Here is a 13,398-nt window from a genome sequence, read left to right on the forward strand (position 1 = left end):
TCTTTGAGCGATATGGCGGGCACAGAGCGAAATTTTGGAAAAATACGTGGTCTTAGATGCATTCTGGTGCATTCTGGCAACTAGTTATTCACTTCTTTATCAAGAAACTAAGACTAATTGGAGCATCATGATTTGTCATTCAAACCCCTAGTTTGACTCTCCATTAAGGACTTGCTGGTCCTAAAAAAGAATTTGGAAAATTGCTCAAAGTAACACAATCCTACAATCTACGCTTTTCCTTAAAGCTGCAAAACATACAATTGCTAAAATATAGTAACATCAAAGCCCCAAATGGCAAAAAGAACACCAGTAACTATGATATTCTATGAAAATACCTCAGTTATTTATACATTATTTCTGCTTTAGAAATGACTGATGTACAACATCCACTTGCACTGTTTTCTCAAACTATAATTACATCAAAATATGGGATCTGCTTTAAACTATAATTCTATAACATAATACATCAATTCTTTAACACCAATACTAAGTAATCTGGGAAATATCAAAACAAACATACAAACTAAACTAAACATTGTAAACATTATTTTTTAAGGGAGTGCGGGTCCAAACCATCAAATACTTATAATTAATGTTAACTATACTGAACTAAATCATGGTAATTAGGAAATACAAATAAATTAGATAGAGAAATGTATTCAAAATAAAAACTGAAACTCAAAACTAAAATTGAAATTATTTCAAAATGTGGTTTTGAGATTATTTTACACAAAAAAGTATTTGACCTACACTACCTTAAAAATATTTTTTTTCCAGCCAAGACCACTTCAATTTGTTTTTTATCGTCTTCTCACAACTGAGGTCGTGACCACGCTCAATAATGACGATGCCTGCCATTATTTTAACACAAATTTGATCGCAAACTCTTCAGATGTGTTTGTGAAAATTTAGCGTGGGTCCGCCAGTTTTGGTCTCTAGGGAAGCGAGTCACGCTGACCACGTGGTGCAGACAGAGCCAATCAGACCCGTCGACGCATCCGAAAGCAACTAAAACGTCCCGTCATTGGTCAATTAGGCCGGGAAGACGAGAGATGGCCACGACCATAGAGGAAGCGATCTGCGGAGAAATATAGAAAATAAAGCTAAAATTAGCTGATTTCAGACCATTTTTTAATCCGGAAAGCGATTTGTCCGTAGAGATCAGGTCTTTATTTCCCGGAAAGTACGTTCGGTTTGCTCAAAAACCCGGATTTCCGGGAATTCCCGGAAGACTTTCATCACTGCATCAATCTCTCGTCGTAACATTATGGACCAGCCATACCTCTACCCAGCAGAGAGGGGCTGCCAGGAGGCAGAACGGACCTGTTTTCGGTGGACCCCTGACTGGTCCCAGATCCCCTACTCGGACTTCAAAGGGAGTCGCCTGGCCGTAAGAGGGGGCCGTTGTCGTCACCGCAGCCCTCAACGTAAGCCCACCCCTGTCTCCTGGATGGAGCTTGACGTTCTACAGCAACTGTCCTTCCTGGACCCTCTGGACCAGGATCTGTGGCTCTGGGAGGACTTTTACGAGGAGGAGGGGGTCGAGTTCCAGTGGGCTTTTGACTGTTTCCGGCTTCCTGCCTCCATCTTCGACGGGAGTCGTCTGGCTGTGAGGGGAGGACGCTCTACTTGACATCCCATCTTGGCTCCGGAGGTGGTCCTCGATACACCCCAACCCCTCCCTGCTCCCAGGAGGGTGCCGGACGCACCCCGACCCGTCCCTGCTCCCAGGAGGGTGCCGGACGCACCCCGACCCGTCCCTGTGCATATTCTCATGTCGTTAGAGCCTGATATTATTTCTTTAAATGAGACTCGTCTATCCAATTTAATACCGGAGCTGAATGGCTTTACTTGGATTGGACACAATCGGGTTGTGCACAGAGAAGCTGTTAAAGCATCTGGGGGTGTGGGAATATTTGTGAAAAATACTCTTTTGGACAGTTTTTCTTTGAGAATTAATAAAACCTATGATGGGATTCTGTCTATCTTTTGAGCATGGTTTGTCACAATTTTCGTTTATAGTAATTGTTATGTCTTGCTGCTGCTGCTTTGCTGCATCACCTGTCATTCTGCTCACCTGGCAGGTGTGGCTAATGATCTTGATCAGCACCTGCCAGGTATTTAATCCAGAGGAGGCCACAACCAGAGAAGGCATGCAGACAGAGCAGTGCAGGAGGCTGAGGAGCAGTTGTTTATGTGTAGGAGCTGTGCTGGTTAGTTTGTTTCCATTTTGATTCCCTCTTGGTCCTCAGCAGTCTTATACTGCTGGGTTATGTTATGTTAGTTTGGAGTTGTACCTTGGTAGTCCTAATTTGCGGGCTTTGTTTATTTATTTTCAATAGTTAGATTTTGTTAGGCGGCCTTAACAAGGAGATGCTGACTCCGACGGTCAACGTGGCTCATTCAGTTGTCTCCCTGAATTATTTTATGTTTGGCCAAGGCTCCAATCCCTTTGTCTTGTCTTTTGTTGGGACCAGCACAGTAATTATTTCTTTTTGTTTTACAGGACACAGGTTATTTCTACAACTTAATAAACTGTGTTCCTAAATGTATTTGATGTCCATATGTTTTGGCCCCTTTTGATTTCCCCTTGACTGGGACAGGTCTGCCTGTCGGGGCTTATCTGATAAACCTAATTGATGACAGAAGTAAACTCCCTGATCATTCAGTGCTCTATTTGCATCTTAAAACATTGAAACAAATATTTCAAATAATATGCAAGTTCATTCATTCATCTTCTTTACCGTTTATTCCCTTTCGAGGTCATGGGGTTGCTGGAGCCTATCCTGGCCACTTGGGCCCAAGGGATGCCCTGGAGTGGTCGCCAGTCTGTCGCAGGGTAGAATATCCTCAATCACACATCCATTCGCTCTCACATTCACACCTATGGACAATTTAGAGTTGCCAATCAACCTATGAAGCATGTTTTTGGACAGTGGGAGGAAGCTGGAGATCCCGGAGAGAACCCACAAATGCACGGGGAGAACATGCAAACTCCACACAGAAAGGTCCCCCATTGATGTAGTGTTTTTCATGTCCCCCAGCCGGGAATGGACCGGGGGCCTTCTTGCTGTGAGGCAAGAGCGCTAACCACTGCGCCACTGTGCAGCCCTAATATGCAAGTTGGTTTACAAAATAAAAAGCTAATCAGAAAACTGCCTTTTAATTTTCTGGGGAATATTCCAGGAAGCATGTTTAAACTAGCCTGACTTTAACCCTGAACTCTGGCTGAAATCCACCTGAACTTGCTTACTCTGGGTATGTCGGTTCCAAAAGACCGGATATGAGTTAGCGAAATTACGCTCCACTTGGTAACCCTGGGTTAATACACGTGCACGGCAAGTACATAGACATTCTCAATGGATCACCGATTTACGGAGTCACCATGGAAACGCGTGGAGAAAAAAAGAGAGCGCTACATTTCAGTGAGACGGAGTCTGAGCTTTTACTGACTGCGTATCAGGATTATACGTCCATCAAAAAAGTAATACGGCTGCATCAGCAAAATCCATTTTCCTTGTGACGCATATACATTTATATATATATATATATATATATATATATAAATAAATATAAAAAACTTATTCAATTTTGCCAACTTAACGTAAATGAATTACTTCTATTGGTAACAAGTAATTGAGTTAAATGAATTCAATTTATTCAACCTAATTTCTTACGTGTATAAAACTCAATAATTGTTTATACAACTCAAATTTACATATTTATTTAACAAAATGTCATTACTCCAATTCAATTAATATTTTTTCCATCTTAATGAATTATAATTCTTGAACTCTCATACGTCTCAGTTTGAGCTGGCAGATGTTCTCATTTTTTATATTAAAAAAAAATGAAACGCTATGCAAAAGTGCTCACAATTAGTTTATGAATTTCCACCATCATGGTCTTTATGTCAGCTGACCGTAGGGGTGCTATATAAACTCATCCTCTCCCTTCCTCTCACTTATGGTGCAGAGACATAGGCGTAATAGGACAAAATAACTCAACAAAACACGGTGAAACACAGTAAAACTTCTAAACACATTTGGTCAAAAAGCCACACTGAAACCCAAATCCGTCCAGACAGGCAAATGGAATGGTATCCCACAATCCTTTGCGGTGCCGATCTAACAGCAACATTTGAATGAAAGTAAAATAACTGTCTGAAAACTACGTGTTATTTTTAAACTGACTAAATAAAAAAATGATTTATCTTAACTGAAGCAAATAATTAAGTTAGATCAAAGTAAAAAGTTTATCTTTCCAAAATCATATGAGGTCTTATCACCCTCTCACGGTGGAAAAAGTATTATTTGAGCTTCTTCATCCACTAAATCCTCTTCAAATGGACACGCCATGCTGCTTCACCTCTCTGAAAACAAACTAACCTTCAACTAAACCTGCTCCAGACCAGGTTTCGTTCAGAGCATGAGTTGCCATGGAACTTGACCTACCCTGAAACATACCTCCATTTCTGGAACCGAAAGCTGAGGTTATCCACTTCCTTAGCTTCAAACTTACCGTGGGAGCTAGCATAACCTGCTTTCTGGAATACCCCCCAGGGGGGTATTCCAGGAAGCATGTTTAAACTAGCCTGACTTTAAGCCTGAACTCTGGCTGAAATCCGCCTGAACTTGCTTACTCGGGGTATGTCGGTTCCAAAAGACCGGATATGAGTTGGCGTAATTACGCTCGACTTGGTAACCCTGGGTTAATGGGCGTGCACGGCAGGTACATAAAGACATTCTCAATGGATCGCCGATTTCTGGAGTCACCATGGAAACGCGTGTGAAAAAAAAAGAAAACGCTGTACTTCAGTGAGACGGAGTCTGAGGTTTGAATGACGGCGTATGAAGATTACACGACCATCAAAAAAAGTAACACGGCTGCATCATCAAAAAAAAAGAGTTCCTGCGTGTAGAAAAAGAGCAGACAAAGTAAACGCACGAGTTTCTGATCTTATTTCCATTTTCCTTGTGACGCACATACATATATAACTTATCCAATTTTGCCAACTTAAATGAATTACTTCTATTGGTAACAAATAATTGAGTTAAATTTATTCAACCTAATTTCTTACGTCTATAAAACTCAATAATTGTTTATACAACTCAAATTTACGTATTTATCTAACTAAATGTCATATTAATTCAATTCAATTAATATTTTTTTCCATCTTAATTAATTATATTTCTTGAACTCTCAAATGCCTAAGTTTGAACCGGCAGATATACTCATTTTTATAACAATAAAAAAGACGTGGGGAATAATGCACGGAGTGCAAAAATTCGTTAAAGAATTTACCATGATTATGTTTACAAAGCTAAATCGTAGGGGTGCTATACAAACTCATCATCCTCTCCTTCACTCTCACTCATGGTGCAGAGACGTAAGCTCAGTACGGCAAAATAACTTGGCGAAGCATGGCAAAACACAGTAAAACAGCTAAACAACTAAACACATTTGGTCAAAAACCCACACTTAAACCCAAATCCGTCCAGACAGGCAAAAGGAATGATATCCCACAATCCTTTGCGGTGCCGATCTAACAGCAGCACCAAAGTTACACCTTCTTAATTGAATTACTTTGAATGAAAGTAAAATAACTGTCTGAAAACTACGTGTAATTTTTAACTGACTTACGAAAAAATTATTTATTTTAACTGAAACAAATAATTAAGTTAGATCAAAGTAAAAAAAAATATTTTTCCAGCATCCATATGTGGTCTTGTCACCCTCTCATGGTGGAAAAAGTATTATCTGAGCTTCTTCATCCACTAAATCATCTTCAAATGGACACGCCATGCTGCTTCACCTCTCTGAAAACAAACTAACCTTCAACTAAACCTGCTCCCGACCAGGTTATGTTCATAGCATGAGTTGCTATTGCAACTTGACATACCCTGATACATACCTCCATTTCTGGAACCGAAAACTGAGGTTATCAACCTTCTTAGCCTCAAACTTACCGTGAGAGCTAGCATAACCTGCTTTCTGGAATACCCCCCTGGAGTCAAAAGTCTGTTGTGAGTCTCTGTGAAATTGGTCTCCACCTGGGGGGTATTCCAGGAAGCATGTTTAAACTAGCCTGACTTTAAGCCTGAACTCTGGCTGAAATCCGCCTGAACTTGCTTACTCTGGGTATGTCGGTTCCAAAAGACCGGATATGAGTTGGCGTAATTACGCTTAACTTGGTAACCCTGGGTTAATGCACGTGCACACCAGGTACATAAAGACATTCTCAATAGATCGCCGATTTCTGGAGTCACCATGGAAACGCGTGGAGAGAAAAAAAAGAAAGCAGGACACTTGAGACGGAAGTGAGACAGAGTCTAAGATTTTAATGACGGCGGATAAAGATTATAAGTCCATCAAAAAAGTAACACGGCTGCATAATAATAAAAAAAAGAGTTTCTGCTTAGAGAAAAATAACAAAGTTTCTGATCTTGTTTCCATTTTCCTTGTGACGCAGATATATACAAACTTAAATAAATTTCTTCTATTAGTAACAAATAATTTAGTTAAATTTATTCAACCTAATTTCTTACGTCTATAAAACTCTATAATTGTTAATACAACTAGAATTTACGTATTTATCTAACTAAATGTCACATTACTCCATTAATATTTTTTCAATCTTAATTACTTATATTTCTTGAACTCTCATATGTCTTAGTTTGGGCCGGCAGATATGCTCATTTTTATAAGAATAAAAAGGACGGAAAAAAATGCTCCGAGTGCAAAAATTCAGCAAAGAATTTTCCATCGTTGTCATTTCAATTATTGCTGGTAGGGGTGCTATATAAACTCATCATCCTCTCCTTCACTCTCACTCATGGTGCAGAGACGTAAGCATAGTAGGACAAAATAACTCGGCAAAACACAGTAAAACAGCTAAACAACTAAACACATTCTGTCCAAAACCCACACTTAAACCCAAATCCGTCCAGACAGGCAAAGGGAATGATATCCCAGAATCCCTTGCGGTGCCGCTCTAACGGCAGCACCAAAGTTACACCTATTTAATTGAATTAATTTGAACGAAAGGAAGATAATTGTCTGAAAACTACGTGTTATTTTTAGGTGACCTAAAAAAAATGATTTATCTTAACTGAAGCAAATAATGAAGTTGGATCAAAGTAAAATGTTTATCTTTCCAACATCCATATGTGGTCTTATAATCCTTTTACGGTGGAAAAAGTATTATTTGAGCTTCTTCCTCCACTAAATCATCTTCAAATGGACACGCCATGCTGGTTCACCTCTCTGTAAACAAACTAACCTTCAACTAAACCTGCTCCGGACCAGGTTATGTTCAGAGCATGAGTTGCTATGGCAACCTGACATACCCTGAAACATACCTCCATGTCTGGAACCGAAAGCTGAGGTTATCAACTTCCTTAGCCTCAAACTTACCGTGGGAGCTAGCATTACCTGCTTTCTGGAATACCCCCCTGAAGGTAGTTAAACAAACACAGGAAAATCTGAACCATTGTTATGGTTGGTGTTGTAATGTTTTATATAAAGAAATGGATAAAAATAGACCAAAACAGAACTATAAAAGCAATAAAGGAATATGTAAAAGAAAACAGCCTTTTTGGAACAATGAATTGCAGAGTCTATGGGAAAAATTGTTTATCAGAGAAAGTATTTAAAATGCAAAGAAATGACTCTGAAAAGAGAGCTTCTATCTGGGTTTAAAAACTGTCAGTCATTTTGATAAGTTAAGATTATTTAAAAGACGTTTCAGGAGGGCTCTTCAGCTACAACTGCATTTGCAAAATAAGTCACAGCTATTTTGGAGGGAAATAAATAAACTTGGACCTAAAAGTAGAAGGCCAATTCCATATGAGATTCTAACAGACTCTGGAGAATCTGTTTTTCTAACAGAGCAAGTGTTAAACAAGTGGGAGTCAGATTATAAGAACTTGTTTACCTGTAATAGTAGTTCCCACTTGTTTGATTAACAGTTTTTTTCTGAATATGTGCAAATCCAAAAAAACTGCTTGAATACAGTGACATAAAAATTTCTCTAAACTCCCTTGACAGAATAAATCAAGATGTTTTAGACAATTGAGGAAGTTCTAAAAGTCAGTGAGAAAACTAAACTTCATAAAGTTGCTGGTGTGGATGAACTATCCAACGAGGTTCTTAAGTGTCTTAAATTGTTAAATACTTTACATTGTCTCTTTTGATTCTGTTTTAAGAATGGCTTTATACCATCAATTTGGTATCAATCGATCATCAAGCCGATTCCAAAATCCCCTCAAGCAGACCCAAGTGTCCCTCTGAATTATAGAAGCATTAGTCTTCTGAGTACCATGTATAAGGTGTTCTCTAGTATTTTAAATAATCGGTTATCTGAATATCTAGAAACAAACCAAGTCCTTGTAGAGGAGCAGAATGGATTCAGGAGAAATAGAGCGTGTATTGACAATATTTATGTTTTGTCCTCGGTGGTGAGAGCTAGACTGCAAAAAGGAGAAAAAAAGCTTTTGACTTGATAAAAAAAGACCTTCTTGAATATAAATGACTTATGTATGGTATTAATGATAAATTTTATAAAGCAATTAAAGCTCTGTACAAGGCTCCATTAGCCTGTGTACAGGTGAAAGTAAAAGTAAAGTAAAATAACTGTCTAATAACTACGTGTTTTTAGGTTGACTGAACTCAATTATTTGCTTCAGTTAAGATAAATCATTTTTTTAAGTTAGATCAAAGTAAAAAGCTTTATCTTTCCAACATCCATATGTGGTCTTATCATCCTTTCACGGTGGAAAAAGTATTATCTGAGCTTCTTCATCCACTAAATCATCTTCAAATGGACACACCATGCTGCTTCACCTCTCTGAAAACAAACTAACCTTCAACTAAACCTGCTCCAGACCAGGTTATGTTCAGAGCATGAGTTGCTACGGCAACTTGACATACCCTGAAACATACCTCCATTTTTGGAACCGAAAACTGAGGTTATCAACTTCTTTAGCCTCAAACGTGCCGTAGTAACCTGCTTTCTGGAATACCCCCCTGCTGACTCTGTTGGAGCTTTGTTTAGTTTTTCGAAAATGTGATGATTTCAATTATATGAAACAATAAAAATGGAAAACTTGACATTTTAATAATTTAGTATTTTTTCATAGAGGAGCTCCAAAATTATCTGCCCAGATTAAAAAACTGAGCCATGCTTAATCTTGGAGCAGACATCACTGTGACAGAGTCCTTGGTGCACTGATGCACCTGATTGGCTTCACCGGGGTATATCACAGGTTCAAAAGAAGCATCAATAGCTACTAAAAGAAAAACTGCTTTCCATTGAATTAATTTACTAAAGAGGAAAAGATTAGAAAATAATCTGGCCTGACTCAGTTTAAAAACTGCTTTTCAGCAGGTTCCTGCTCTGCAGTACATAACACTCAAATATACATAAAACAAACCATGACAAGCATTGACATAAAAAGTTAGTACATAAAACAGACATGCTCATCATTTCATTCATCTTCTATTCCGTTTTTCCCTTTTGGGGTCACGGGGCTGCCGGAGCTTATCCTGGCCACTCAGTGACGGTTTTTGATATGGGCGATGTGGGCGGTCGCCCAGGGCGGCACTTCGTGGGGGGCGGCATTTGGCGTGCCCGATGCGTGCGTTACGCACATATAGTGTTGTGCTACGATAGATGTCAACGATATTCAAAGAGGAAGCTTGCAGCTTTTAATTTGAAATTGCTTCAGCTGCCGACACTCAACACTTTTATTTTGATACATCAGACTGTTAAGAATGTCTTCATCCTATTTGCTCTTCACACTTATGGTGCAAAAAAAAAAAAAAATGAAATAACTCAGAGTGAAACAACGTAAAACAGGCACATGAAAAGGAATTGGGCAGAACAAACACCCGTGCTCAACCAAATTTCGACAAAAGCAGGCAATGGGGATTATTTCCCACAATTCCTTGCTCTGACACGGCAGACCCGACACGCACGTGACCACCGCCTTCTGCTGCAAGACATTTGCGGCCACACCTCTTTGCGGTAGTCTTTGGAACATAAGTCAAAAAACTCGAGAGGGGGGCGCAACTCACCGGTGGCTGGCTGAATCACACTAACAGGTGATTGGGAGTCTTTTTCTATCTGACAATCAACTCTGGGCCGCAGCTGCGCCTCCCGTCATAGAGACGGAGCCGCGTGTGTAAGAGGAAAGGGGAGGGGGAGGGGTGGTGCGGGCAGACCATTTTTTATGGATTGAGGTTTTTTGGAGGATTTCTACTGTAGGTGTTGCACAAAATTAGAGAAATGCCAAATATTTTTTGAATAATCCCACTGATGAGTTCTATGATTTAGTCTTTAATGTTTTATAAGACCTAAACATATTAATCACAATAAGTTTTTTTTTTTAGATCTAATCCCTCTGATATGTTTCACAAAGACACACACAGGACGTCACACATTAAGAAATTATTGCTAAAAATGAAGCAGGAGACCAGCTCTAAAAAAATGCTCTAAAAAATGATAAAAGAGCAAAAAAAACCCCGGAATTATTTGATTTGTAATTTCTTATTAATATTTCCAGGCTTTCTTTGTTTTGTTCAGAAGCATGTTCATATTTGTATAATTTTGACAGAATATATTTCTATGGAGAGCAAAATATTACAAGTTATTTAAGGTTTAACTTGTGTTCCTGTTTTAATTCATATTTATGTTCAAAAAGTTCAGTTTAAAAGGTTTAAAAGTTTAGCTTTAGTGTGTTCAGTAAATGTTTATCTTCTTCGGCCCAAAACCTTAAGCGTGTTTTTAACTTAGGCCCCCTGTGTGACTGAGTTTGACCCCCGCTGTAATACGAGTCAAGAAAAGTCATGCATTTTTTTTGTAAAATGGCTAAATAGAATATAAGGAACACAACAGGATGTTGTTGTCAAATTTTGTATGTGTGCGGGGGGGGGGGGGGGCGCTGGTGGGGTTACTCGCCCAGGGAGTAAGTCAGTGTAGAACCGCCACTGCGGCCACTTGTGGGCGAAGGCAGGGGACACCCTGGACAGGTCACCAGTCTGTCACAGGGTTGAGTGTCCACAATCACACACCCATTCACACTCACACCTAGGGACAATTTAGAGTTGCCAAATTACCTATAAAGCATGTTTTTGGACGGTGGGAGGAAGCCGGAGATCCCGGAGAGAACCCACAAATGCACGGGGAGAACATGCAAACTCCACACAGAAAGGTCCCCCACTGAAGTTGTGTTTTTCATGTCCCCCAGCCGGGAATGGACCGGGGGCCTTCTTGCTGTGAGGCAAGAGCGGATTTTATTTAACCTTATAGATAGAATGTTATGTCAGTTATGCAACTATCCATACCTGGGGGAGTAAACAGAGCTCCATGAAAGTTCCCTTCTTCCACAGAAACTCGGCTGACCCCGTCTGCCATCAGAAACCTCTCATTGGTCGCCTCTGCCAGCATCCGGTCCTGTTCCTCTTCATCGTGCACAGAGAACTTCACCATGTGAGGCTCTAAAGCTTTGTCCTTAACAAAAAGTTTGTTAACAATGTTTGGTTTCAGCGTCGTCAGTAGACCCATCGGTTCAACTCCAACGTAGCTCCCGCTGAGTGAGGCGTCTCTGACCAGGTCAATCTCTCCATTTTCATCAGCCCTGTAAGTGGCTGAAGAGCTGAACAGAACTCCTCTTTCATCAGTCGAGCTGGCTTTAATGCGGACCACCTGCCTGGATTTCAGATGTGACACTTTTACCTGAATGGGTTTGTCGTACAAACACCTGGCACTTGGAAGCAGCCTCAGTCTGACTTGAGAGCTCATCTCGTCTGAGGAAAAACATATTTAGATCATTTATGTGGCAGTTAGTACGGTGGCCCAGAAGGGTCACAACACATTTACTTACTACATAACACAATAACTCATAACACAACACACTAACTCACAAAACATTAACTCACAACACAATAACTCACAACACATTAGAGGTAAGATCGGGCCTAAAAAATCCAGCCCGACCCGACACAGAGCCCGCGGGCATTAACGCCCAACCCGATCCGAACCCGACCAATTAACTTGATTTGCGGGCCCGAGCCAGAAGCAAACCCGAAATTTCAGTTTATCCCACAGTATTTTTGACAGAAAAAAACCCCCAGATTTCTTAAAGGTAAAATAATCGACATATTTTTATGATATTGAAAGTTATTTTCTTTCAAACAGAGAGTGGTCACTGCAGCCACGCGCAGAGTCAAGCTCGCTGCTGTGGCATAGAGTTCCGCCGGAAGCGCTGCGCATAGGTTCCTCCCTACATGATAAATGCATTTGCACAACGAAATAACGCTGGAACACAGAATAAGAGGGCAGACAAAGAGAGTGAAAGAGAGATCTTGATGCGCACTCGCTTCATTACGCGGAGAAATTCTGCAGCCGCGGCGGTGCGCGTTTGCCTTTTCAGTTCCCCTGTCTTAAGTTTATCCTTGACTTCTTGCTGCTTCATATCAGGGATACCTAAACAAAATAGATGCGGGCTTGCGGAGGGAAGATTACATTCACGACACGTGCGCAGAGCTGCGGGTGGCCGGCGCCCCCCTCTTTGTGCCAGTTGCTGGACCACAGTGTGTGTCAATCAACGGTGGGCTGGTGACTGGTGGGATAGAGGGGGCGGGGTCTACCTGTGTGTGTGCGTTCGGTGAACGTTCTCCCTCTGAGTAAGAAGAAGCTGGCTGTGCCTTTCGGTTCGTGCGGTAACCATTCTGACATACAGGATTAATAAAGAGCTGTTTGACAACCGCCCGCCTAAGGAGCTTCTTTGCAGCCATTTCAATATATTTATTAAAAAAGTCAGCGAGAGAAAAGCCCGGCCCGAACGTAATGATTGTCATTTAGATTGTCGGGTTCTGACTCGGGCTCGGGCTTAAGATCTTACTTCTACAACACATTAACTCACAACAAAACACATTAACTCACAACAGAAGTAAAACTCCAATGGAAGTGCTTTTATTCTGAAATTTGGGCTGAGCGGCTAACTATCTAACAGAAAGTACCGTCACAGTGAGCTGTGGAGGGAACACGTTTTTTCTACAAGAGAAGCTAGCAGCAGCGTTGACAGATTGGGCGGTTTTGATTCTAAATTTGAGGGTAAAAATGGCTTTGGGCGGGTGTGCATAATTTGGGCGGTTTTAGGGTCGGTTCGGCGGGTTTTTTCCCCTCGTGAATACATATGATAGCGGACTAAGCTAGACCATGTGGCTGTTGGAGTTCTATGTACTGAAGCTCTGTGAATGAGCAGAGACGCTTAATGGACCGGGCTCTGTCATCTAACCAGTTGTTGGGGGTGCGCAATGCCCCGCCCCGCCTCTTAGAAATAGTGCTCTTTAAAGCTTTACACTGAGGCTGCGTGTGGGAGGAGCTACCAGCTA

The 13,398-nt window shown here is 40.7% G+C and overlaps 1 protein-coding gene across 1 annotated transcript in view; it reads right to left on the reverse strand.

Moving 5' to 3' along the window:
• LOC105356120 (acyl-coenzyme A thioesterase 3-like) overlaps window positions 1-12,824 on the reverse strand; it is a 29,146-nt gene extending 16,322 nt beyond the window's left edge. Inside the window, exon 1 of the mRNA XM_020710652.3 lies at window positions 11,347-12,824. Within this exon, the coding sequence (XP_020566311.1) occupies window positions 11,347-11,803 (457 nt within the window). The 5' untranslated portion in view covers window positions 11,804-12,824. The remainder of the gene's footprint in view (window positions 1-11,346) is intronic.
• Window positions 12,825-13,398: the final 574 nt, after the last annotated feature.

The sequence above is a fragment of the Oryzias latipes genome, chromosome 17, assembly GCF_053564925.1.
Source record: "Oryzias latipes strain Hd-rR chromosome 17, Olatipes_Hd-rR_3.1".
Taxonomy (NCBI): Eukaryota; Metazoa; Chordata; class Actinopteri; order Beloniformes; family Adrianichthyidae; genus Oryzias; species Oryzias latipes.